General features: G+C 41.8%; 1 protein-coding gene across 4 annotated transcripts in view; it reads left to right on the top strand.

Moving 5' to 3' along the window:
- Positions 1–27,670, top strand: part of Acsl1 (acyl-CoA synthetase long chain family member 1) — a 59,467-nt gene that overhangs the window by 12,366 nt on the left and 19,431 nt on the right. For 3 of the 4 annotated variants that reach the window (XM_078031036.1, XM_013360284.3, XM_078031035.1), the window contains 6 exons: positions 5,646–5,872; positions 17,488–17,602; positions 21,556–21,620; positions 24,326–24,427; positions 26,956–27,055; positions 27,270–27,448. In XM_078031036.1, coding sequence (XP_077887162.1) covers positions 5,678–5,872; positions 17,488–17,602; positions 21,556–21,620; positions 24,326–24,427; positions 26,956–27,055; positions 27,270–27,448 — 756 coding nt within the window. In that variant the 5' untranslated portion in view covers positions 5,646–5,677. Of the gene's footprint in view, positions 1–3,940; positions 3,962–5,645; positions 5,873–17,487; positions 17,603–21,555; positions 21,621–24,325; positions 24,428–26,955; positions 27,056–27,269; positions 27,449–27,670 lie in introns of those variants that run through there. The other variant, XM_078031037.1, reaches the window with a different exon arrangement.

Here is a 27,670-nt window from a genome sequence, read left to right as displayed (position 1 = left end):
TGTCAGATGACTTAAATATATATGGAGTTGAATGAATATGGAAATAAGGAAATATTTGTCTATTTCATCTACATCTCAAAATTTTTCTTTTCAAGTTGGACATGTCACATTTGGGATTTTTTATTTTGGCAGTGGCACACATAATAGTTGTTAACTATGGCCAACCTGAATGGGCAAGGTATGGCCCTGACCTTATTGATTAAAAAATAATATTACAGGGGCTGGGGTTGTGGTTCAGTGGTAGAGCGCTCGCCTAGCACATGTGAGGCACTGGGTTCGATCCTCAGCACCAGATAAAATGTTGTGTCCATGTATAACTAATGAAATGTTAAAAAGAAAAAAATAGTATTGCATTATGCTTGCTTTTGAAAGTGTTATGTCCCATTCTTTCTCTGACGGTTTTAGGAGGGATGGGCGGAAAGTGGTGTAAGTGTTGGAATATTCAGCTTGACTTGAAGAGTTCATGAAATCAAGTTTGTAAAAACAGGGCCACCTTTGTTTGCTTTGTTCCTCCATTTTTAATCTTCATGGAAATTGAATTGATAATCCATTGAATCCCTTTAATGAAAATTAAAAACCTGCTGGTTTAAAGTTTATTGTACTTAGTTGAGAAGAAAAGCCTCAAGGCCGTGGATGGGAATAATTAATTCTCTGTAGAACTACAAGCTTATTTCTACAAGCTTATTTGTGCATCGGATCCCAAAGTTACCCAAATAGTCTTTGTCCTTCTTCTGCCAAGGGCAGCAGTGCCACGGCATGGGGAGGGTTTGGACAGCAACCTCTGCCTTCCTCCCTAACTGGGAGACGCTGGAGCGTCTGGGCCTCCCTCTCTCTAGGGACAGCCTGACTGCTCTTTTGGTTCAGGAGGTGGTGGCTTAACAAATCTAGCTTTAAGTGATTTGCCAGCCAGGGTGAAGGAGCAAGAATCCAACAGTTCTGGAGTGGCAAATTGAAAGAACAGCAAATGGCCTGGCTGTTGCTCTCTTGTTCCTCTCAGAGGCCCGAGCTCTGCCCAGCTAGGGTCAAACAAAGGGGGTGCTTTCAGCCTTCTGTAAATAGCCTATTGTGCAGGGGAGGAGGTGGGGCAAGGAGTGGCAGTATCTTGCCAGCTTGGCTTGCTGCATTAAGGAAAGATGTCAGGATTTCTTAATTTGCTGCTGCTGGGGCAAGATTGCTATTTATGTGGGTTTATTTGAGGTCTGCTTTCTTAGTGAAATATTCATTCAAACTGCTGTTATTCAGCTTGATGAAAGTTTGAGGAACTTCAGAAGGAGAGAAACGTCCAGAGCACCTGTTTTTTTGTTTTTGTTTTTTTGAGTTTTTTGTTTTGGGGTGATTTTGTTTTGTTTTGTTTTTTGATTGTTTGTTTTTAGTTTATAAATGACAGGAAGAAAATAAAATGCTAATGTAAGTAAAAGTCTACCAGAATTACAGGAGGGGTGTGTGTGTGTGTGTGTGTGTGTGTGTGTGTGTGTGTGTCCAAGTGTGTCCATGTGTGTCCAAGTGTGTCCATGTGTGTCCTTAGAGAGTGATACCCTTGTGAGTTACCTCTGGCTCTGAGTCTCTCTTTTCATAATACAAACTCTGTGGCTGGAGGTGAACCTTTGTGTACAGTGGGCTGAATACACATGTGCAGAGGCCAGGGAGACAGGATAAAATGCTGACACTCATGTAAGACATTGGGAGTTTAGGTGGATTTCAGATGTGGATCTCTAGACCATGGAGTGTTCCTACCGGAAGGACCCTGACAACATGTTCTCACGGTTTCTTAACTGGGGCTGGCTGAAGGGGGCTTGCAAGCCCTGCTTGTGAGGTGATCATGTGGGAGTTCATGGTGGACAGGGTCAGTGGCCCAGCAGAAGTTAGGTATCACTTGTGTAGATTGGTCTTTGGCCTTGGTTTCCTCACCATCTTGTGCTATTGTGATGTTCCAGTAAGATGCTCCCTCTCTTTCTGCTCATGTCTGTTTAAAGGCGTCCTCTGCTCTGCTTCTTTACACTGGGCTTGTGACAGATTTCCCTGATGATTGTTACGTCCCATGTCATTTCTGTAGTTTTAGACTTTCGTTTTGAATTTCTTCATAGGCAATTCAAAAGACCCAGCTGAGCAAATCCACTTTTTGTAAGTGAGGGGAGAAGGATGCCCAAGAGTAGCTGAAGCAGGAAAAGCTAGCTGTCCGTAGCCTTGTGTGTTCTCAACTGAGAAATACCAGCTTCCTAAGCCTTTAAGCCAGTTGAATCATATTCTTAGCAAATAGCAGCAACATGATTTATATGCCTGGGCTATAAACTTCTTTAGATGACGATATGGAAATTTGCTTTTGAAAGAATTTAAAAAAAAACTCCAACTAGAACACCATTGAAATGAGAACACAATCCTTCCGTTAGTTTTAACTATTTATTAGCAAGTACGTGAATATTTCTTAGAGACTTGTTAAACCTCAGTCATAAGGCATGGTGTTTATGTTCACATATAGCACATCAGGGCTATTTATTGCCCCTCATTTTCTTTTTCTCAATAGCAGATGAGTTGAAGGGGAAAGATTATGTTGTCCGTTTCATCCATGAGAGTTGTTTTTCACATGGATTAAAATGGGGTATTGTCTTAGTTCTTTATACATAGTTTTCCCATGTACAATATTAACCAATTTGTTCATTGAAGTTGGTTTGCAGCTTGTTACCTGGCTGCCAGTTGAGTGGAATGGCTTAAAACCTCCAATAGCTTATCATGATCACCCACTAAATGTAGGAATTTGGCTGAATTTAAATGCTTAGCATTACAGATTAGCATCTAATAAAATACTCTTCCATGTGAGCCATTCAGTCTGCAGTTTTCTGAAGATTTTTTAAAAACTTTTTCTTCCTAGACTTATTAAACTTTCTGTTGGTGTAGTGCAGACTGTAGCTTAGATGCTGATGCTTAAAATGGGCAAATTAATCTCCTGTGTATGACTGTCTTTGTGTGGAAGGGAATTGTTTGCTCTTCTCACTCATGGATGGGATTCTATTGAATAACACCTGTGAATTCACATAATCTAGAATTTGTGGGGAATTACTGAAGAAACTTTGGGGGGAGAAGAGAGAAGGACCTGGGTTTGGGGGGTATAAGGGGTGAATAATTCCTTTTAGATTGAAGGGCTGCAGGGTGATGAAGGCAACTGGGAGGTGGAATGATTTGAGGGCAGGGCAAGTTTGCACATTAGACTCGTAAAGTTGTTGTCTTTGTAGAGTTGCAATACTGTTTGGACAGTTTGCCTGGAAAGACCCTCCCTGATGCCAGGTGGACCTTGCTTGTTTAATTTTGTGTCTCCCCTACTAGATAGCCCATTGAAGGCCACACCCAACCACTGGCACAGTCACCTCCAGTACTCCCAGCCCAGTGCCCCTACAACCTAGGTGCTCAGATGTGCACAGTGATGGGACTAGCACAATTCCTATGAATTCATCTAGAATAAGTCTATGCTGAGTGAGCTCTTAGCAATCTGTTTCTTTCTGGGTATGTCTCATGTTGGTTAGACCAAGCACCCAACTTCCTATTTCATTCCAGTGGTTTTAAAAAAACATATATGCCCATTGTCTCTTCTTGATGGGAAGCTGAGCAGAAAGAAAACAGTGTCTGTTTGCAGAACTGGTACTGGCAGCAGCACTCACTGATGCCGGTCCCTGCCCATGGGTGGAGCAATGGGGTGACTCTGCTCCCATCTCCTCATTGGCCCATCCTCTACCCCCTGTTCTCCTGAGAAGTCAAGTATGGATTTTGTCTGCTAGTTACCTTTAGCCCACTGGGCAGCAGTGTATGACTCGGCATGTGACGAGTGCCCTGAAAGACCTTGGCAGGCCGGGCAAGCGCCAGCCGAGTGCCTCCAGCCCCCCCCCCCCCCCCGCTCCACCCCCAGCCTGCTACCCTTTTCTGTTTCTGCAGTGGTATGTCACCTAGCAGTCAGCTGTTGGTGACACAGATGGTGAGTGGTTTTGTGAGTGCTGGAGCTTTCTCTCCAGAGTTTTGACCTGAAGACATTGGCTTATCTGTTCTTTCTCTCGTCATGTTAAACCTTGACATTCCCTCTGTGTGTGTGTTGTGTGTTTGTGTGTGTGTTGTGTTTGTGTGTGTGTGTGCATGCGCTTACATGCATGCACATCTTATCCAGAGCCATAGTAGCCCAAGCATTATATTGGTTCCTGTGACGTTATTGGTCAGTAAAAGCAGCTTGATATTTTGCTACTCTTTGAAAAAAAATATAAAATAGTATAGATTTGAGTTTGCATAGAAAATTTCTATATTTAAGAGAAGAAAAATCTTTTCAGTCTTGTAACCTAGCTGTTTATGGAAATATATAGTAAGTAGCTCACAAGTACCATCTGAACTTAGAGTGCCAATGTGCACACTTATCGGAATTACCAAAGAAAAGGCTTCCAGCTCATTTACTATTATTTCCTTCCCTTTGCTGCCAATCTTCAGAATAGTTCTTTATCAACAGTTTTCTTACTAGAAATATTCTCATGTATTTATCGGTACTGCACATTTAGTTTTTAGACTATATATAAATTGTCTGTAACATTAAGTTTGAGGCTCTGACATCTATCAAGCTATTCATCTGATTTTCTTCTGTGTGTTTTGACTTCTTAAGTTTGCAAACTGTAGGCAAGCATCGTTTTTTTTTTTATCATCTGAGTAACTTACTGTCGTGTCTTCCGGACTAATCACAGACTGTTGGTAGAGGAAATAATAGCAATATCTACCATTTATTGTGCATTTTCTGGGGTATGGCATTATCCTAAACTGTTTATTTGAATCATTTAGTAGTTATGAAAGTCCAATGGGATAGGTACTATTTTCACCTCCATTTATAGATTAAAAAAAAAAAAACTAAGGTACAGAGAGCTAATGTATTTTGTCCCAAATCATACAGCTAACAAGCTGGAGAGGCCAGATTTAATTCCTAAATATTAATCTATACTTTCTCTCAAAACTATATGATAACCTCTTTCTAGATTTCCAGTGTTTGGTTTAAAGTTTATGGACACCAATTTATTCATTTATTTTAGATATGATGTCCTGGGGAATATAAAAGAAAATGATCTAGTCGGAATAGCCATCTGTGGGTTTCCAGCATTTATATTCCACTTTTGTGGTGGGAAGAGTACCAGCAAGGTCAGAGACAGTTTTGAAATTTGGATTGGTCTGTTTTACCAGTTGAGGAACGTGTTCTGAGGCTGTAGGTGGTTTGGGCTTGTCTGATCTTTGCGTTTGTGTCCCCATTAGCCTTGCTAAAGGGAGTGGAGTGTATTTGATTAGGTGGAAGAAAACAGAGATGTAATATCCCGGAAGAAAGTAGAAACTTGTGGTGCCACTTATTTGAGCATCTTGTGGTAAGAATTCTTTATGAGTAAAATCTTTTTAGTGTGGTTAATAAAAGCAAGATAATGTATTTGTTTTCCTTCTTTCCTTTTTTTTTAAACACAAGATAATGGAGAAAGGGAACAGAAATGAATTCCTAAATTCTTTTTATAAAAATGAAATTTGACAGCCAGGGAACGACCCGGATCATGGGCTATTAGACTGTGGGCTGAATGCCACAGCCTCTGGGGATTCTGGTGAGGCGTCCTTTCTCTCTGTAATGAATGTGACATTTTCCGTTCTGACAGAATTCGACCTAGGGCACCACCAGCACAGGACCATGCAAGCCCACGAATTGTTCCGGTATTTTCGAATGCCAGAGCTGGTTGACATCCGGCAGTACGTGCGCACCCTTCCGACCAACACACTTATGGGCTTTGGAGCGTTTGCAGCCATCACAACTTTCTGGTATGCCACGAGGCCCAAAGCCCTGAAACCACCATGTGACCTCTCCATGCAGTCAGTGGAAGTGCCGGTAAGTCACAGGCCCAGCCTGCCTCCTGGGTTTTCTCTGATTTGCCCTCACTGGTTAAGCCCTTTGAAGGTGATATATCAAAATCACAGTCACATTCCAATATGTGTTTGTGAGGACACTGTGTAAACAGAAATGTGTTCAACAAACAGGGGTTCTTGGTAATAGTAAAAAAGAGAAGCCAGCTTTCAGGGCCCAGGGACAGAAGAGATGTTTGTTGTTAGTCGGTCATCTCTCCACAGTCGCAGAAGAGCATTCCAGAGGTCACACTGTGCTTCCAGCCTGGCTTGGGCTCTGTGTAGGCAGAGAGAATTCTATAAGAGTAAAAAGACAGCCTCTGTCCCCAGGGGTATTACATTCCAGCAGGGGAGCATCAAACCAATGTTCCAGGAAGGAGAATTTCACTTGTGTAACATCTGCTACTGGGAACTCATCCTCAGACTGTAGAAAGGGACACTGGGATGTCACATAGCATAGGGCTAGCATGGGAACTTGTCAGAGTAACAGCTGCTGCAAGAAGAAACATGAGCATTCGAGAGACACCCAAGCTTGAATCATTGAGTGCCACAGTTGTATATGAGCAGGTCAAACTGAAGGTCATGCCCTCCCAGTTGTGAAAATTAAATCAGAACATATGCATTTAGGGGCTAATGGGTGGGAAGGTATAGGGAAAAATCAAGACCCTTTCAGGAAGATTCTTTCTTAGTGCTCCTGCTCTGCCTTCCTTGCCGCCTTCATCTCTTTGTAGGGTTCATTTAAAAAAAAAGTGAAAGGTTGAAAGGAAGAAGCAGCCAAGTTCTCAGTGGCACTCTGACCCCTTACCTACTCTTTGCTTTGTGGCCGCTCGCTTTCCTCTCCCTAGGTCAATTTTCAGTGTTTATAACTTTCAACACATAGGCAGAAGGATGTTGTGAAACACAGGATCCCCTCACTTACTGCTTTTAGGTGAATGCCAAGGAGGAGCATATGTATCCTTCTGCAGAAAGCCCTGGCTGGCTTACTAACATTTTGTTATTAGTGAGTATTAGTTTTTAGTTTTAGACAAGTTCTTAGATTCATCCATATGAAATTTTCATCTACCAACCCAACTTACACCAGATCTATAGAAACATAGAATGAATGAACTACTGTAGAGAAAAGTTGGCTTTATGTTTTATTCCTATTGAGAAGGTGAAGGTAGCTTAATATTTTACCTCTGCTAATTACATATGGATAAGGAGTAGAATTTAACTTTCCCTAAGAGGTTGGCAAGAGGTTTTAAGCATTCATCGGTGGCACTGCCATCACTGTGGCAAGGGTATTGGCAACGACACAGGGTAGACATTTCTAATTTAGCAAGAAGTGTAAGAAATGCCTAATTCTTATTATGTGAGAAGTTGTAAGGGCATTTACAGTGTGGTTTTTAAGTTCTAGCTTAGCATAAAGTCCTTGTGCCTTATTAAAATAATTATACAAGTTCTCTGTAGAATAATTCAAAACTCCAGATAAGCAGAAAGAAAATTAAAATCTATTATTTTACTATCCGGTATACAGACTTCCTGTTTTTTTCTCTGTGGCTATAGAAATAGAGCTCTGATTTTCAGAATTCATAGGTCTTAGGAATAGATATTGAACTTGCTTTGCCTTTCAAAAATGTGTGTGTGTGTGTGTGTGTGTGTGTGTGTGTGTGTGTGTGTGTGTGTGTGGTGTTTACCAGTTACAGATGCTTTGATATATGTCATATGGATTTCTATGGCAGGGAAGGAAGAGCTTCATTCATTCATAAGGTAGTGGTAAAAATCCTGTTAATCTGGAACTATTTCAGAGACTGACGATCAGAATGAAATGCTGTTGCTTTGTTCCTGCTCTGAGAACCAGGAGCGCCATTTACCAGCCCATTCCCATCTCACCGAGTTTTTATCACTCTCCTCTCCAGTCAGCTTTGCATGCGTATGAAAACAAGAGGAGTCTGCACTTTTGGTTTGGCCGCTTCTCCTCACAGCCCACACTGGCTGTTTCCCAGCTCCACTTTTTTTAAAGCAGCAGCACAGAGAATCTGTGTAAACTACACCTTTTAAATTTCCTCTGAATGAACGCTCAGGGCTGTAAAGAGGACGTCAGCACTCATGCTGTGGATCCATACGGGAAAAGCAGTGAAGACCCACACTGTAGCCTACACAAGGCAGCTCGGCTTAGGACCAAGAGTCCAGAAGCCTTTCTTAAATTTTTGAGCATCGTCTGATTTTTTTGAGCATACCCTGTCCCAAGAGTCCCATGCCTGTGTATTCTGTGGCAGCTCACCAACCCGTAGCAGTGACCTGAAGCCAGACTGTCCCTGCTGGCCAGTGAGGAGCACCATCCTCTGAAGTTTTGTGTTTACTGCTGCTCTGTAACTTTGAGCAGAGGATGGAAGCAGTCTTTGTGGAGTTTATTTGCTTTTAAAACACTTTTATACTCAATGTGCAAGGTTTTCTGTTTATTTCGGTCTAGTTTGCTTGGTCAGATTAAGAGCCATGACCCCCTAGTGAAGATGCTCTTCCCTGGCACACCTGGAAACCTTTTGGCATGGTTAGGGCTCAGACCTAGTGGCTTCACTTAAGGGAAGGATGAGAGCATGTTGGAGCCAGAAAGGACTGGGGAGCTAGAGAGCCATGGCGGGGTGGGCCGTCTCCTCTGCTAGACCAGACAGCCCTGGGCACGTTCCCCTGACTCTCGTGGCCTTCACATCCCTCATCTGGAAAACAGAAGTGATGACTTCTGCCCTCCTTCAGCTACACAGTGTCTGCCTGGCTCACAATAAGTATTCAAGAAATATTAGCTTTCTTCTTCCCTAAAAGTCTTCTCATTTCACACTCACATTTTATACATGAGAAAACTGAACCCAGAGAGATGAAGTTATGCCATAGAATCAGTGGAAGATCTGGGACTCTTTTGGATTGCCTTCACTGTAGCAGTTTGAAAGTTGTGTAATATAAATAACTAGGGCTCAGGCAAGGGAAGATCCGAGAATAACAAAAGTTTAGTTCAGTCCAGGTGAATCTGAAGACGAAATTGGCTGGAGCCATGGAACAGGCCTCTCACTTGTGAAAATGTATAGGTCGGTGCGAAGAACTGCTTGGGACTCCTATCCATGCAGAGAGAGTGAGCCATCCTTGAACTAAGAAATGAGAACAACCTGTTTTCATTTCTTAAAACTGGTCATTCTCGGGTAAGAACTTGAAAGAAGTAAACTAAATATAGTATTACCCTGTGTGTATTGGTTTCAAAATCCAAAGGTTACAGCTCACTGGAGGTTTTCTCAATGCCAAGGCCTGCACAGGCCAACCACAAACCCCTCGACTCAGATGCACACCACAACATGAGTTAGAATTCTTAGTCCACATTGAGAAGATATGTGTGGAGCATATTATGGAGTAGGATTTTTTTTCCCTGTGGCTGGTAGAATCACTTTTTTCCATAAAATCAATTTATACCCAGGTGTATATGTAAAGAGCCACTTGTAAACTGGCATAAGTCATTTCTTTAAGAGAAGAAAACAGGTCATTGATTCATAAGTGTTCATGAAAACTCACACCAGAGGCTTGTAGAGGTAATGATGATATCAACTAAAAAGGTGATGCCTTCCTGGACTGGAGCATCGGGGACCAGCTCTGAGCTGGAGAGCTCTTGTTGAATTGGGCAGGATCAAATACTACTGTGAGGCAGACATTTAGGGTCAAGCCTGAGGGAGCTGTCAGAGAAGGGCAGATGGATTTGGATGGTGGTATCACTGACTGTCTCTGATGCCATCCTGGAAGTCTGCAGGAGTGTCAAAGCCAGCTATAGGATGGGGCATTAGACTGATGAGTTTGATCCAGGTGGAAGGTAGCATGTGAGTTCCAAGGGAGGTTAGGAACAGTTGTTGCATTGGTTATTTCTGTTGCTGTTTGTAAATGTGACACCATCTATAATATTTCTGTGGTCATTTGTAAATAGAAACCTCATTCTCAACTTTGGGTGGCCTTGGGTCCGAGTAGTTTTTAGATCTATTTTTGATCAGAGGTGCAAATGAGACTGCAGAGGGTTTTCTTGTCTAGTGCTTTGGCTTCTTACTTGGAGTCTTCCTAGTGTCAGTCTTATCTATATCTTAGCATTTACTTAGCATTTGTAACCACAGATTCCCCATGGCTTATTTCTCCCTTGTCTTGATCATGGTGTAATGTTCAAGTGATCAAATAAAGATGTGAGCAAAGATTTAACTACCTAATACTAACCTGGGCAATTCCAAGAGTTCTTGGCCATGTTTTCCTGAAAAGTGTTCAAACATATGAGGGCATTTTCAGTAAGCAATCCTAGCAGTTGGGATGGTGAGGGTGGATGGAGAGTGTTCTTCGAGTGCTGTTTCTGCTCAGAAATATTATTCTGGTAGTGTGCAAACTTCAGCGTTTCATACCTTTAGATAACTTTAGCACCTTTTCTAAAACTTAGCAGGCTTCTTAATAACAAACCATATATATATATTCCTTTCTAAAATACTTTTTTAAACTACACTCATAGGAAACTGAGGTAAGGTGCTTATAAGATTTTTGTGCAGACTTAGAAACACTCTAGCAAGTGACTAGGGGTTTGATTAGGTGAAGGAAGTATCAGCAGGAGCCGTGGCAGCTGGGTGAGTGCCCTGCAGGTGAGGGGCGGGAATTGAGAGAGCCAGAGGCAGAGTTTCTGTTCTTCATGCCAAGACCAGGCTACTGGGGAATTAAGTAGCTGTCTTAGGAATCTGAGGAAAGAAAGAGGTTGATTGTTATTTTTTAAAGAAGTGTTTGTTTCTGGGTTCCCTTTAGTAGGAAGAAAAAGCTAATGTTCACTGTATAGAAATATGATAAAGCAGGTCTGAAAACACCATGTGATTTTGAAATGATGCCACTTCTCACAGGACTCCTTAAACAAGGAACACATGTACACATAAATCCCAGAAATGCATGCTGTTAATATTTATTTGAGTTTTAAACAGTCTCCCCCAAATGGGGCCAACCGGGGCCAAATAAAAGATGACAAACATTGCCTCCTCTGTGCCACTTGACAAAATCCCTGTTGCACACCGACAATCCAAAAGGCTGGCGACAAAGGGTAGGAGATATGGTCCCTGTAGATGAGGCAGAGGTGAAGCAAAGTGCTGTGTGTGTTCTAAATGGCTGGCAAGTAAGAATTCTGTAGGTAGTCCTCCTAACATTGTGTGTTTGTGGCCACTTGGATTTTGTGACTTGAAACTTTCTCCTCTTTCACTGAGGTGGGAGGATGATATTGTCCCTCCTGCGAGTGGCAAGGCTTTTTCTGGTGAGGAGCTAGCTATTTTGCTAAGCTCGGTCATAACCCCCCACCCACCCCACCTTCTCCCTCAATCAAATCCTCTGATTGGGATCTTGGGAGCTCAGGAAGTTAGAAATTGGAGAATGAACTAGGAGCGGAAAGAACAGAAAGTTCTGAGAATTAGAGGAAAGTGTTGAAGAATCAAAACGCCCAGCTCAGCAATGGTGCTCTGGACTTTGTCTCCTCAAGGATGCAGGTGAGTGACCCATATGAGAGTCTGGAACCTGTTTGCAACCACAAAGCAAAACTCTTACCTGACCAGGTGTCCCCTTGAGCTAGCTTTGAAGCTCTGCTCTATTATTTCATAGACCTGGGACTAGAAAGGGAAAGTGTCCCCCCGAGATTGTCTTTATCTGGAAAGTGACTGGCTTTTAATGAGTACTCAGCAAATACTCACCTTCCTGCAGGTGTGGGTGGAAACCCAGCATTGACTGTTACAGGGAAGCTTTGTTTGCACTTGAGTAAAGGATCTTGGGAAGTTAGCCAGTAACGTAGTGGATAGCAAGCCCGAGGGTTCACTGTTACCCTGTGACTTTCTGTAGTGAAGCATACAGTCCAGGTGTCGTCCAAATGTCCTGCTCATTATCAGAAATTGTTGTAGGGGATGTGGAGGGGTTTGCCCATAGGCTAACCTTTAAAACACCTCGTCCACAGGGGGGGTGTAGCTCAGTAGCACATGCAAGTCCCTGGGTTTGATCCCCAGTACTGCAAAGCAAAACAAAACAAAAAACTGGTCTGCTACATCAGAATTTAGAGTTGCTTGAGCCTCTGTGGAAATTGATGGCCAGAGACCCCCTCTGAAGGGCCACTGGAGAGAAAAGCAGTTTTGTTCTTTTTTATAAAAGGAAACGAATGTTGGTAGCCTGGCCAGATGAAGAGATCTATAAAACGTAAATGCTAGGAGGGATATACTTTATGCAGAAAAAGCGCGGAGTCACTTTTTACCTCTCAGACTGGGGTTCCACATGCTGCTTTTTCCCCTAAAGATGGATGTAGTGTTAAAATTCAGTGGTCAGCGATCTCTTTAGAAGTCACTTCTTACTGCTCCTTTTCTTTCTTTTCCTCCTCTCATTTCCCCTTCCTCCCTCGCTGCCTTGTCTTTCTTTTTTTTTTCCTGCTCCCCCTTCCAACCCTCCCTTGAGAATGAACAACAGTAGCCCAATAAGGCATTTACCTGACACTAATAAGGCCTGTAGACACGCATTAGGTAGATTGGTATGAGTGAGACCACTGTTTATAAAGCCTGGGCCTTTGTGCCTCTGAGAAATCTCAGGGATGTAATTTGCTTTTGCATTTAAATATGAAAGTGCACAGAATAACTCGACAGCAAGTGTTCCTATTAAGTATTGGCAAGAGTCTTAGTCTTGGGAGCAGCGGATCCTTAGATGTTCATTGTTTTCCTACTCCTAGCTTTCTCCCTTCCTGCCTTGAAGGAGAACTTGAACTTTTATTATTCTAATTTAGCCTGAGCCTTTATTTCCTAATTCAGCATGCAGGGAGACTGACCTCCAAGGCACCTTAGCTCATATATATGTTGGAGAATATAATGGTGACCACTGACTTGGCTGTAGCGTGTTCAATGAACACTGTTTTGTTTTAAAACTGGAAGAACTATGTAACCACATGAAAGGGGCCTATAACACAAGGCATAAAAACCCCATAATCTCCTTGGCTCACAGTCTTAATGACTGGTCAGAGCTGTCTCCTTAGCTCTCTTTAGCTTCTTGAGCACAACTGATTGCCTCCGCCCCCAACCTCCAATCAGCAGGTTATGACAGAAGGCCACACTTAAATTATTTTCCATTTCCATAGACATTCCTAGAAATAGCCAGGTGGACTTGGATAACCTAGTAATTAAATGCCTGCTTTTGAAGTGACTATTTCATAACATGTGAAGACACTGGGGGGCTCCAATGGTTCTAGCCATGCTTCCCTGCAGGCAAAGTGCTGTCCTTGCTGCTTGTAGGTATAACTGAGGTTGCAAATACTCAGTATTGTACAACATTTTTATTCAAGAATGGGAATACTTATGCATCAAATATGATGGTTTTTTTTTTTTTTTTTTTTTGCAAGTTAGAAGCAGCCTTCAGAAGTGTCTGCTGCCCCTAGAGGGGCCTTTATTTTTATACTTTTTTAGAGGTGTCTTTTCAGGTAGTTCAAAACTTCTTTAATATAAAATATGATGATTCTTTAACGTAATATGTGATTATTTCATAAAGTAACAAATTTCAAAGCACAAAATCTTGTTTGTGCTTGCACCCATCTCACTTATCCTTCTCTGAAAATTCCAGTACATGCCTTACTATTTAGTGGCATTGTAACTTTTTTGCCTGTTTTACCTGTGTCTTAAAGCTAGTGCCTCTTTTGGGCATACATCTCATTCACTGCTTCCCTTTCAAGCTTTTGCTAATTAGTTTAATTGCTAATTAGAGTAATAAATATCTTGTCCTCAGGTTATAAGGGGATATAATTAACTTCTTTAGCTTTGATTTGGCAGTTTTATCTCCATGTTTCTCAAAATCCTAAAGATTATATACCACTCAAAATTTAAACCTAACTAAAGGATTATTTAACTAAAAGTTTGTTATAAAATGATCCTCTAGAGCAGTGATTTTCAAAATGAGAATTGGGGTGGTGACCAAGACAGGTGGCCTGTCTTGAAGGGATACCATCTCCATATCCAAGCTAAACCCAGTCTCTTTCTTCAAACCTACCCTCTGGCCCCGGGCCTTCCATTTGCATGCATGGAACTGCTCTCTTCTCAGCCCTTGGATCCCCTTCCTCCTTTTCTACCACATACTGGTGCCTGTCAGACGCTGTGCATCGGTGCTGAGGGGCTTCTCTCTTTTTGCCTACCAACCTGGTCTAGTACATGGGTTTCTATCCCGTCTCTCCCTGCATCCTGCTCTACATACTGCTTGAACTCCCTGCTCTTTCTAAAGCATTGCCTTGATCTTCACCACTTCTCTGTTGGAGAATGGCTCCGGGATGATGCTTCTCAAACTTTTAACCTGGACCAGAATCCTTGACAAACTTGTTGAGACACCAGTTACTGGACTGCACCCCCAGAGTTTCTAATTCAGCCCTGGTAATTCCCTTTCCTAACAAGTGCCAGGTGCTCCCCAGACTGAGGACTTTGACTGTAGGATGAGCCTGTGCTCCTCAGGTTCCAGGCTTCCTTCTGCCTGTCCATTTTGACTTCTTCCAGACTCTTCTCAGCCAAGGATCCTTGGAGTCTCTTTGGTCACTCAAGGGCAAGACTTGGGCTCCTTCAGAACAAGCTTATGTCTTGTTCCCCTGAATCGCATCTGCCCCATTTATAGCCATGAGAACCACTCTGCAGAATATAGGAAATAGTTGTGCTTTTTCAAAGATACCATTGAGAAATGCCATGAATGAGTTAATGTCCTGATGGGAGATAGTGTGTTCCATCCTAAGCAGAGTGCCAGGAGGACCTCACTGTGGACTGGCCAGGCTACCTGTACTTCTAGCCGAGTCTCAACAGTCTAGTGAGCTGGGTCAGTGGCCAGGAGGCATGAGTTATTTGTGGCAGTTGGCTCTTCTGCACCCTGTACACTTACTTCTTTTTCACTCTTCCTTATTTTCCCTCTTCTCTGTCATTCTGTCCTCTTCCCTGGTTCTTTTTGGTGGCTTCATAAGTTGAAGACGCTTCGGATGCTTACTATAAAACCACAAATTCCTTTTGATTTTAGTCTATTTGTTAAGGAAAATATATAGTTTATGGAGTATTTGTACTGTAGTTAGTGCATGCGGTTGGTAATGTGGTTAATATTTTACACATTCAGATATTTTTAATTTTTTTATTTGTTGTTTTTTAGATATACATGATAGTGGGGTGTATTTTGACATATTATACATACATGGGGTGTAGCCCATTACAATTTGATCCCATTCTTGTGTTGCACATGAATGTGGAGTTACACTGGTCATGTATTTATATATGAGTATAGAAAGTTATGTCCAATTCATTCTACTGTCTTTCCTATTCCCTTCCCTTCATTCCCCTTTGTCTAATCCATTGAACTTCTATACTTCCCCTCCCTACCCTCCCTTCTTATGGGTTAGCATCTACATATCAGAGAGAACTGATTTTTTAAGGACTGGCTTATTTTACTTAGTATGATATTCTCCATTTCCATCCATTTACCAGCAAATGCCGTAATTTCATTTTTCTGTATAGCTGAGTAATATTATATATATATATAGCTATAATATTATTATAGCTGTAATAATATAGCTGAGTAATTTTATATATATACAAAATCGCATTTTTTTTATCCATTCATTTATTGAAGGACACCTAGGTTGGTTCCATAGCTTGGCTATTGTGAATTGAGCTCCTATAAACATTGATGTGTCTGTGTCACTACAGTATGCTGATTTTAAGTCCTTTGGGTATAAGCTGAGGAGTGGGATGATTGGGTCAAATAGTGGCTCCATTGCACTCCATACTGCTCTCCAGAGTGGTTGTACCAGTTTGCAGTCCCATCAGCAATGTATGAGTGAACCTTTTCCCCTATACATTCATATTTTATAGGATCATTATTATTTAACTAAAAATAATCCTGGAAGTAGACATAGAATCTCAAAGATTAAGAGTAATGCATGATACTATAAAGTGAAGATCTTTTTCTTACTTTGGATGCATGAAGAATAACTTCTTTGCTTTATAAAGTAACATGTTGTAATTAATAAGTATGTTTACAGTCATGGCTGTAATTATTAGAAAGTTTCTTCCAAGATAGAGAAGGCAGTATTATGATTAGCATACATTATTGAGTCATATTTATTCCATAAAAATATTGTAAATCAAGAGTTAAACATGAGGGAAGGGGATATGGCTCAGTGGTAGAGCACTTGACTAGCATGTACAAGGCCCTGGGTCTCTGAGCTCAAGCCCTAACATTAAAAAAAAAAAAAAGAATCCATGAATACAGACTTCGTCACCACATTGGTGCCTCCCTGGATTGTCTGGTTCCAGCTGCCTGTCCAGACTGTCTGTTCTTTGAGATCTTGCTCTTTGACCTCTGCTTCATAAGTTTTTCCTATTTTCTTTCATCAGACCTTAAACAGGAAATGATCCTTTCCACTTGTGGACAGTGCTTTCTTGTGGTACCAGAAGTTATCATATCACTGTATAATTTCCCTCACGAGTTTCCTGGCCATTGCACACGTGAAGGCCCTTTTCTGGAAAAAAAAAAAAAAGTCTCCATTATCAGTTGTAGTTGAGCTTTTGTTTATCAGTCTATAAAGAATGCTTTTGGGATTCTTGTGGATACCCCTAGCAGTAATGACCCAGAGGCTCAACAGCTGCTCCTGCTACCGCATGAGGCTAGGAATGGTTGTGTTATCCTGGATTAGGATCTGGTGTACATGGTGAATACACTCATGAGCCAGCAGATGAAGACAGATTAGAGAAGGGTGCTCAGCAATATCAAATCTCCACGCCTATTTATGTCTTCAATAAAACCAGTCCGGACTTGTGTCTGCACCTCTATATATTTTGTAGATGAAAATCTTACCTATCAGAGGCTCTACAAGAAACCAGAGTTCCTAATGGATTGTGTTGCAGTGAGCAGATAGAACAGTAGGAATGATCTTGAAAAGAACGCAGATGATAATATTACAGAGGTAACACTGAGTGGTGTGTCGTTTTCACCAGCAGAGTAGGCTTCTCCTCCGTCCTGTTGATGGCAGTGCTTTGAGGATTTTCACAGTGCCTGTCTGTGATGGTGGCAGTTTCCTTTTGTCCTCTTGCTCTCTTTAGCTGTGTCTGGCAGGACAGATATTTGTAGATCTGTGAGCCTCTTGGCTTTTTGCTCAGTTTCCTGCCTTAGCTTTCCTTCCCTGGAGCCTGAACTTACCTCCCAGTGAAAGGCTGATTCATATTAGCACATCCACAAGTCCTGCCTGTCATTCATTCAGCAGATACTCATAAGCATGGATGATGGGGATGCCACGGGGGGCATGTGAGCTTTTCATTTCATTTATTTATGTTTAATTGACAGATAGAAATTGTATATACTCATGGTGGACCCCAGAAGGAATAAGTTCAGGAGTTCTGTTTTACAATATGGTGACTATAGTTAATTATGATGTATCATATATTTGGAAATTGCCAGAAGAATGGACTTGAAGTGTCCTCACCCCAGATGATAAATATGGGAGGGAATGTACATGTTAATTAGCTTCATTGAGCCATTAAAACCTCATGTTGTAGGCTTTTTATTTTTTCACCTCTAACATGCTTCTCTGCCTGTCTTCTTCAATAGGGTAGTGATGGTGCTCGAAGGTCCGCACTTCTTGACAGTGATGAGCCTTTGGTGTACTTCTATGATGACGTCAGGACGCTATACGAAGGTTTCCAGAGGGGCATTCAGGTGTCAAGTAAGCCTCCACTGCATTTGTGTGACTAATGCTTAAATGTTGTTCACAAAGAAAGAGTTACCTTCTTTTTACAAAAGGAACATTTGCTCTCATCTCTCACCTACGTAGCATTGCTCAAGCCCCTCTGTCTCTTCCTGTAGCTTGTCCAGAACCAGCCCCAAAGCTCGCTGGACCCTCCAGGTGTTCCCTGTGGTCCAGGAGGCTCCACAGCCAAATAGATCCCCCATTTTATGGAGAATCACATGTGCATGAGCTCCTGAAAGACTCTGAGGTCTCCTGCAGTAAAGAGTTTGATGAGGTCAAATCCAGCACTTTTCAAGCAAGACTGTATTTTGAGAAAGAAATACTGGCATCTCAAGGAAGAAATACTGACATCTCAAGGAAGCAGAGTTCTGTAAAAAGATACACTGGGAATGGGATTACCACATTGGCTCACAAGACTACCCTTAATTATTAACTGTGATGTTAAGAATCCTACTTCCTTTCCAACCTCTCTCCCTTGAATATATCCCTCAAGCAAGACCACCTCTGTTGACTACCACCTGCAAGACTCTGTGCATTTTTTTTCTTCCTGATCATAAAGCCTATTCTTTCCACCCCCATCCAGGGTTGATGAGGTATTTTCTCCCCGAAATACTAGGAATTGAATCCAGGGGAGCTTTATCACTGAGGCATGTCCGTAGCTCTATAATCATCAAATCATCATCATTATTTATGTTGAGACAGGGTCTCGCTAAGTTGCCTAGGCTGGCCCCAAACTTGTGATCCTCTTGCCTCAGCCTTCTGAGCTCCTGGGATTATAGATGTGCACCACCACGCCTAACTCATGAAGTATTCTTATACGTCTTTAAAAACTCATATTGCACTTCACCTGTTCTGTAAAATCTTCCTGGTTTGTTTTCACTCCTTGTGCCCAAGTAAGGCACATCTCCCCTTTTCCCTCCCAGTACCTCATAACTGCTTCTGTAGTAAAAACCTCATGGTACAGAGGTGTTTACCTGGCATCCTGCCCCATCATCCTGTGCTCCTGGAGAAGGGGCACAGTGAGCCCTCAGTGAGCTCTTCTGTGACCCATGTATTACAATGTCTGCACACAGTGGACTCTCCATTAGTGTTTCCTCCATGAAGGAAGGAATGCCCTATTTTGTTTTAGTCATTTCATTTTTTCTGCTTTTACCAGGTTCCTATATAGAAATGGTTTCTGGGATCCATGCTTTGTTATTTAAATCTTTTGTTTGTTAGCTAGATTGTAATCTTCTTAAAGTCAGGGACTGGGGGATATTGCTTTCTCTATCCTCCATAATCCCTTGCAAGCAATATGCACTCAAGAAGTACCTTGTTTTTGTTTTTTTTTTCTTCTTCTTGGTACCGGTACAGTTGGATTGCTCAGCTCATTGCATTGAACCTAGTCCTATAGCAGGTTCACCAAGCTCCACCACAAAGGGAAAGCAGACTTACCTGCTTATTATTTAATTTATGAGCTTTTTGAAAGTTAGTGTCAGAGTTTGTCTGTGATAGTAAATATCCACAACAAAAAGAGCAGCCAAGCATAAGACCTCATAAAAGTATGTGTAAAAATATCTATATTTTCCCCATTGTTTGCAATGAATGGCACTCACTTAGCACAGTGTACATCTGACAAATTGAGTAACTTTTTGTTGTTGTTGTTACTATGCTGTTCTTGGAAAATGAAAGTTCTTCTATATGTGTTTTGGAGAAAAAGGAAAATAAGTTATCTTCTTCATCTATACTGATTAAAGGAAGCTACTTTGCAAGTCACTCTCCCCCCTCCCAGGAGCTTTTTTTATATATATATATATTTATTTTTTAGGTGTTGATGGACACAACACAATGCCTTTATTTTTATGTGGTGCTGAGAATTGAACCCAGGTCCCGCCCGTCCTAGGGGAGTGCTCTACTGCTGAGCCACAATCCCAGCCCCTCTGAGGAGCTTTATATTCCACACTTCAATTTTCTTGGGCTGCTCTAGGATTAAAGTATAAAGGAAGAGGAAAATCTAGCATTTGCCTAAGGTGATCAGAAGTTTATGGGGTGATGGGAGAAGCCAGCCTAACATTTTTAAAAATTGCATTTTAAAACTGCACTTAGGAACCTATTTGTAAAGGTGAAGTTCCCTGTTTATAAAAGCTCTTATCTAGCTGGGCAAGGTGGTGCATGCCTGTAATCCCAGAAACTAAGGAGGCTGAGGCAGGAGGATCGAGAGTTCAATGCCAGCCTCAGCAGATTAGCGAGGCACTTGGCATTGATTTTTTAGCAACTCGGCAAGACCTTGTTTCTAAAATAAAAATATAAAAAATGGGGTGGGGATGTGGCTCAGTGGTTAAGCATCTCCGGTACCATTAAAACAAAACAAACAAACAAACAAAAAAACCACTTACGCCTAGGTGCAGTTTAGTAGCACTTGGGGACACTAGAAAATGGTAAGGCCCAGGCCTCATCCTCATTCATTTATATCAAAGATTTTGTTAAGTAGGCCCAGTATATAGAACATTTTTTAAGTTCTGCAGGTGAGCCTCCGGCTTAACCACCACTGTGCTAGGGCTGGAGTCGGCACGCTTTTCCTGTAAAGGGCCAGACAGTAAATATTGTAGGCTTCTTGGGCTCTCTCACTGCAGACGGGCAACTGGAGCCTCAGACAACATGTAAATGAATGAGTATGGCTGCGTGCCAGGGATACTGCATTTGCAAAAACAGGCAGTGGCTGTAGTTTGACCTGGCTCTTGGCTGTAGTTTGCCAATCTTGGTTCTTGAGGAATAAAATAATGTCATTTTTTATGGTCAGTGTATTTTTCCCCCATCTGAAAGCAGCATCTGATAGAACTTGTTAGTCTTATACTGCCCTGACTTTGTTATAGTCTCTGTAAATTGAAGAGGGTCTGAGAATAAGCTCTTTCTGTTTTCACTAGGATGGCTTTTAGGGGTGGCAAAGAAGTCAGTGTCCAGCTTGTGTCTGCCCGTCTTCATGGCTGGTACTTTGAACTCCAGGGTATACATCCAGGTCATTGGGACCAGGTTCCTTCCTTCCCTGTGTTTGCTAGTCCCCAAAGCAAATGAAAACACCTTTACACATTCAGACCTGAAGCAGTGAAGCTAGGTGTGTAGTGATCTCTTTCTGCTTCTTTGGTACCTACATTGGAATCAGAACACATCCTGATACTTCTTAACTTTTGTTTTCACAAGTGCACCTTTATTACCCCTCACGTTGCATCTTCTTCATTCAATCAAGACTTCACCCATGTGATTAGGGTTCCACGTGAGCCTAGCTGATACATTTGGTCATCAGAATTTGGGCACATCAAAAATGGTATTTTCCTTTTCATATTCTGAGTTAGGAGTTTAAAGTTGAACTTTTAGAAAATATCAGGAAGACCTCTTCTTGAATACCTATAGCAAGAGCTGAGGTTGTGGCTCAGCGGTAGAGCGCTCGCCTAACACGTGCGAGGCCCTGGCTTCAATCCTCAGCACCACATAAAAATAAATAAAAATATTGAGTCCAACTACAACTAAAAAATGAATATTTTAAAAAAAGAAAGAAAAACCTATAGCAAGATCTACTTGCCACTTGTTTACTGACTCCTAGTCTAAACCAACAGGGTGCTTAAAGAGAATTTCATAAGTTTGTCTTTAAAAGTAATATTTGCCTTTTCTTTTCTATTTCTCTCCCTCTCCTTCCTTATTTAAGAAACAAAGCAAATAAACAAGCACGCACACACACACACACACACACACACACACACACACACACACACACAGAAAAAAAGAATCAAAATGCAGGAAGTACACATTTCTAACCAGAAATCTTTGTTTCTAATTTGAAGGTTAAAGTAGATTCTACCTTATATTTTATAGAATAAGATAAGACGCAGATTAAAACACAGGAATATTTATACATATAAGCCATCTTGCTTTATTGTTGTTTTTTCCTGTTTTAGATGATGGCCCTTGTTTAGGCTCTCGGAAGCCAGACCAACCCTATGAGTGGCTTTCCTATAAACAGGTGAGTTCCACACTAAGAGCTATTCATGCATGCTGTAGAATGAGCTTTCCAGGGCTGGGACGTTTGTGCATGTGCTGGACTAGCTCCAAGCTTTTGGATAAACATGGAGCATTCATGGAGAAACTTGACACAAAGATTCAGTGGGAAAACGTGTTAAGTAATTTAACTGGTGGTCTAAAGCACTTCATTTTAAAACCAGTGCAGATGCATTGTGAAATGCACTATCATTTAAAAAAAAAAAAAAAAAACTCTAGAAACTACCTGAAGCATGTGACTCCTCCCCAGACCTCTGGGGAAGTAGGATTACTTCTCTCTGTTTGAGGGGTACAAGTAAATTTAGATACCCCAATAGGGAATATCCCTCTCATTTGATAGACATGGAAATCATGCCCTAGGAAGAGATGTGACTCACCCAAGGTCACAGCTGATCAGTAGCAGAACCAGGATCAAAAGTGAGTCTGCAGCCAGCTGTCCTTGGTCATCTCTCTGTGAGTGTGGCATTTAGCCCCAGCACTGCTGTAGGGAAGATCACAGATGTTCAGAGAAGACACCTGCCATACTACATGAACACAAAGGAACTGGGGTCTGGGTATTTTTACTCTTGTCACTATCTAGGTGCCGCTGACGGGTGGCTTTAACTGTTCAGCAGTTTGTGAGTATGAGCGACAGGTCACAGAGCAGGAAGCCATTACTTTTTATTTTTGTTATGATTGCACCAAATCTAGATGTCATTGCTTTTCCCTGGTCCAACCCTGGGGACAGGCAGGCACAGCTGCGAGCATTTGTTTCCCTCCAGCTGTCCAGGAAAAGGCTGTCAGTCAGTCAGTCCCTGGGCTCCGGGTCCCTGCTCCAGGGCTAGGTCAACTGTGACAATTCATGAATACAAATTAATTTCCTCCCTCTATGTTTTGTGCAAAAGGTGTTTTTAGTAGTTGGTCTGTCTGAGGGTGTGTCTGTAAAGGGAGTTGTCATTTGGAACCGCAAAGCACAGCCGCAAACACAGGGTTACTTCCCTCCTTGGAAAGTGCAGGACTGCGCAAGGCTCCTCGGTTGGAGTATTTGTCTCTCTCGAGAGAAAAAAGATGAAAGGACTCACCACACCTCGCCCAAGGAGCTGTAACTCAGGTGACCCAAGGGATTTCCCTGTTTTTATTTTTGCCTGACCAAAGCCAGAAGGTGGTTTCCTATCCAAATTGTAGTTTCCAAGATCCCTCGTTTCCACAAGTGGTTGAAAAACATGGTTTGTGTTGGACCCATAACACAGAATTGGTGAGCACTTACTGGATTGGCTGGAAGAGAGATGAAATGTCCATTGCAGATTGGGTTTTCAAGGCAGATTGAAAATCACCAGGGTTTCTCAAGGTGTTAATCTCTGATTTGAACATTTCAGTCAGAGACTGGTGAAGACGTAAAACTGGACTTAACTGAAGCCAATTTGTAGATTTAAATCGTTTCGTTGGTTGTTTTTTTTCCCTTTTACTAGCTCAGTTAATCTGACCTTTTTAAGTTTAAGAATCCCTCTGATATCTTTTAGAAGATAAGGACCCATCTTTCTAGAAATAAAAATAGATGCATATTGTCTGGATAAACTCTGCCAGCAATTGCAGGCATTTCTCAGGTTCCAAGCCCTTAAATGCAACCAAGAGCTGTGAACGAGGCCACAGAGTAGAAGGTACTAAGCCTGTTCATGGCTACCCTGCTGTCACCCCAGCTGTGTCAGTCTGATTCCCATTGGCAGGGCTGGGATGGCACCATGTGTCAGATCCAACAGGATTCCTGGCAGGGACAGGTGTGGCTACATTTCCTATGGGCATGGGTGTGCTTTGAAAGTACTCTTGAGAATTCATCAATTGAGAATAAAGAAAAGAATGCCAAATATTAAGATTTTTAAAAAAAAATACTTAGTTAATTGGAGGTAGGAAAGGGGAGAAAACAAGCTTGGGTATATAGCACTGGCTAATTTTTGTGACTCTACCTAGTTTTACTTCTTTGTCATAATAATATGCAAGTTTGTACTTATGTTGTTTATCACTGTTACTAAAACTACCCTGTTTGATAGGTTTCTCATGTATTTACCTAGCTATGTTGCATTTCCTTAGGGATTTACCACCATTTACTTAGCCATCCAGTCACTGGTTTCCCCACCCCCTAGAGTTTTTTAATAATATATATTTTGAAATATATATCTTTGTATGTAAAGCTTTATAAAACTTCCTTCTAAAATTGAATTATTTACCAAGAATAAATTCTCAAGAATGGAACAACTGAGTCCAGGGATAAGAGCTTGCTGTTATATTTTTTTTTAAGTCTCAAAAAACTTGCTGCTTCTGTTTAGAACAAAGGACAAGTTTTGGCTACTTTGTTGTTCTTTATAAGCACAAAAAAGCAAAAACAAAACTATGTCCCTGTATTGCTTCTGCAACTTTGTAAAAACTAAAATAGAAAAAAGAAATAGACAAGAAGCTAACATCTCATCCTCTGTGAACCTGCCACAGTTTAAAGGATAATAATTTGCTTTGCAGAAGGAACCTTATGATCAGTTTTTGCATTTTGCAAAAATTTAAAACAAAGAGCTACCTCCCCTTTTCTGCTCAGCTCTGCTTTCTGACTGAGATACGAGTCTGTCACCTAGTAAGCTTTGTTCCTTGAGAGGGGACCTGATTCTCTTTTCTGATTTATTTATTTTTCCTCCTCATTCATTTCAGGTGGCAGAAATGGCAGAGTGCATAGGCTCGGCGCTGCTCCACAAGGGATTCAAGCCCTCTCCAGACCAGTTCATTGGCATCTTTGCTCAAAATAGACCTGAGGTATTAACCGTTAGCCACTTACTGGACAGGGGTTTGAAAGTCCTAAACCAAGGGTAGGAGCCAGAATTCACACCTACTTCTACTCGAGACCAGATTTTGTGATCTGATTTCTGCTGAGAATATGACATTGTGTAATGCCTTAGAAAGTTAAATGTACAGAAACCTAAACCAGGGCTTTCTAAACCTTTAAAAGAAAAAATATATATATATATATATCCATTTACCCCATTATTATTCATTTTTGTCTTTATTTTTCAAAACTGGATCACCAAACAAAATTCTTAGAACAAATATCTAACAAAGTCTTCTCACTTTAAAGTTTACATCTATGATTAGAAAAATAGCACTAGCAAATTATGGAGAAAACTTGAATACATTTTGTTAATAGAAACGTCTCACCTTTTTTTTTTCTTTTCTGAAAGGTCTGAAACTTTCCCTCTGGTCAGATTTCAAAATTGAAAATATTACAGGCCCGGGGGAAAGTACCTCCCTATGAGCTAGCCTTCCTGTAGACACGCAGCCTGTTATTTGGCTATCAAGTCCTGTGCATGGTGCTTCAGGAAACCATTGTATGAAAGTGAATTTAAATGAGAGGCCCTTTTATAGGTGTTGCTTACATTGTTAGTCAACAGAGTAGTGGCACAGCTGGCTTGGAAAAATTCAAGCATCTGGCTTAAATCAAATGTATTCTTATACCTTCTTGAGTCCAAAAGCATATTGGCTCAATCCCTGTTCTACTTTCTATTTTATAAATTAATGGCTTCTTGGGGGTTTTATTTTCTGCCAAGAAGAAAAACAGTGTTCTCCACAACTGAACTGTGGCGAAGCTCATGGAATTTGGTTTCTTTCATTACAAATGAACACATCCAAAATTTTTGTGTTAGTGGAATTTTATCATGAATATGTAACTGCAAAACTTATTCCTTACTTCAAGAAGTAGACTCCTGGGCTGGGGTTGTGGCTCAGCAGTAGAGCACCTGCCTCGCACATGCGAGGCACTGGGTCCGATCCTCAGCACCACATTAATTAATTAATTAATTAATTAATTAATTAATAAAGGTATTATGACCATCTACAACTAGGAAAATATTACAAAGAAGAAGAAGACTCCTTTCTATATTTATGAGTTACTTCAACTACCATTTATTGAACACCTACTATATGCCAGATACTGTGTGAGGCACCAAGGCAACAAAGCAACTTGGATCTTTTTCCTGCAATACCATAAAAGGGAACACAGACCCAGAAGAAGAGGCTTTAGCTGTAATGTAGTAACTGTGGCCACAGGACAGGATTATGGGAGGTCAGTCAAGAAGGGCTTCCTGGGGATGATGTCCAAGTAGATACTTTAAGGACATAGTGGTGAGGGGGCCAGAGGCCTTCCAGGAACAACGCGTGTTCACATCCAGTAGCATGTCTGTGTCAGGGAATGAAGCCCTTCACGGTGGTGGAGTTTGGAGTGACAGGATAAGAGGCGGGGAAGTGAGGGCCGTGTAAGGCACATGTGCCTGAGGCGCTTGGACCTGACCTCCAGGCTAGAAACTTAACATCGATTCCAGGAAAGAGCAAAACCCCCACAAAATCCTACTTCCGGGTCAAGTGAGGGCGAGCGCTTGTGTTCCCTTCCCACGCGGCTGTGCCTTCATCTATGTCCTGTGTCCAAGGCCTGCAAATAGTTTCATTTGAAAAGTACAGCCAGAGGAATTGGGGTGCCCCCCCCGGGGGGGGGGTCATAAGTGAAAGAGTAACCATGTTGCACTTGTCTTGAAAGTAGGTCAGCTGCCCTGGGGCAGATAAGTTTAGTGGCAAGATGACCAGTTACTGTATCATTTCTTTCCTTCATCACTTTTCTGGAGAAATCTTGTCAAAATAAACACACATAGGTGTATGTGTGTCCTCCTTCCCCTGTTCCCAAGCACTGCTGCCAGGCAGAACCTCCTTAACCTCCACAACCACTGTTTGGCCAAGAACCCTTCGTGGCTCTGCAGGGCCTATGGACTAGAGCTGGACTCCGCCAGAGCGCAGACTGACCAGCCAGTGCTTTTGATCATCTATTGAAAGCCTTTGTCATCCTTTGTCCTTCTCCCAACCCGTCTCCAAACTTTGCATCTTTTGCAAAGGGCAGACTCAGGTTCCTCCTGGTAAAGGTCTCGGCAACTTCCTAGTGCCTGTGATAAGCATTCTCCAATGAGTCACTGTCTTGTACTGTCAATGACCTTTCTGCATTTGCCTCCATTCTTCAGACAGATTGTAATTTCTTTTTTTTTTTTTTTGATGGACACGATGTCTTTATTTTTATGTGGTGCTAAGGATCGAACTCAGTACCTCACATGTGCAAAGCAAGCGCTATACCGCTGAGCTACAGTTTCCAGCCCTGTCATTTCTTTTTAAGAAGGGAGCAAGTGTTTTATTTCCATTTGAATCCCTTATGGCACCTGGCACAGAGTAGCAGATACACAGAGTATTGTCCTCCCTAGAGTGATTGCCATATGACATCTCGGTTTCTCTCCCCATCCTTTGCTGTTTAGTGGGTGATTATTGAACAGGGATGCTTCACTTACTCGATGGTGGTTGTTCCCCTTTACGATACCCTTGGAGCTGAAGCCATCACGTACATAGTCAACAAAGGTAAGTCTGTGACCTTTGGCTGAATACTGGCCTAGTTACTGGTTAAATTCAGTGTCTCTGCAATTGCAAATCTGGTTGGACAGAGGTTTATGTTTATATATATGTACTTTTCCATTCAAAGGATGCAGCATTACAGTATCCTTGTGTCCGATACCATGCAGTCGAGCTTTTGGTATCCTAGAGCTTATTCTTGACCATCCCTCTTTGTTTACAGCTGAGCTCTCTCTGGTTTTTGCTGACAAGCCAGACAAGGCCAAACTCTTACTGGAGGGTGTAGAAAATAAGTTGACACCAGGCCTTAAAATCATAGTTCTCATGGACACCTTTGGCAGCGATTTGGTGGAACGAGGCAAGAAGTGTGGTGTGGAAGTCATCAGCATGAAGGCAATGGAGGTGAGTCCCTCGCCCACCCCACTTCTCTGAAGGGTTAGGCATGACATGCAGTGCCACCATGCAGTCCCCATGCTGGCCAGTTGTCTTTGCAGCCTGGTAAAGACATAAGGCAGAAATTCCTTCTTTTTGGTACCTGGGATTGAATCTGGGGGTGCTTAACCCCTAAGCCACATCCCCAGCCCTTTTTAATTTTTCTTTCTTTCTTTCTTTCTTCCTTTCTTT

Source organism: Ictidomys tridecemlineatus, chromosome 14, assembly GCF_052094955.1.
Source record: "Ictidomys tridecemlineatus isolate mIctTri1 chromosome 14, mIctTri1.hap1, whole genome shotgun sequence".
Taxonomy (NCBI): domain Eukaryota; kingdom Metazoa; phylum Chordata; class Mammalia; order Rodentia; family Sciuridae; genus Ictidomys; species Ictidomys tridecemlineatus.
The sequence above is the reverse complement of the archived record's forward strand: the minus strand, read 5'-3'. Positions and strand labels throughout refer to the sequence as shown.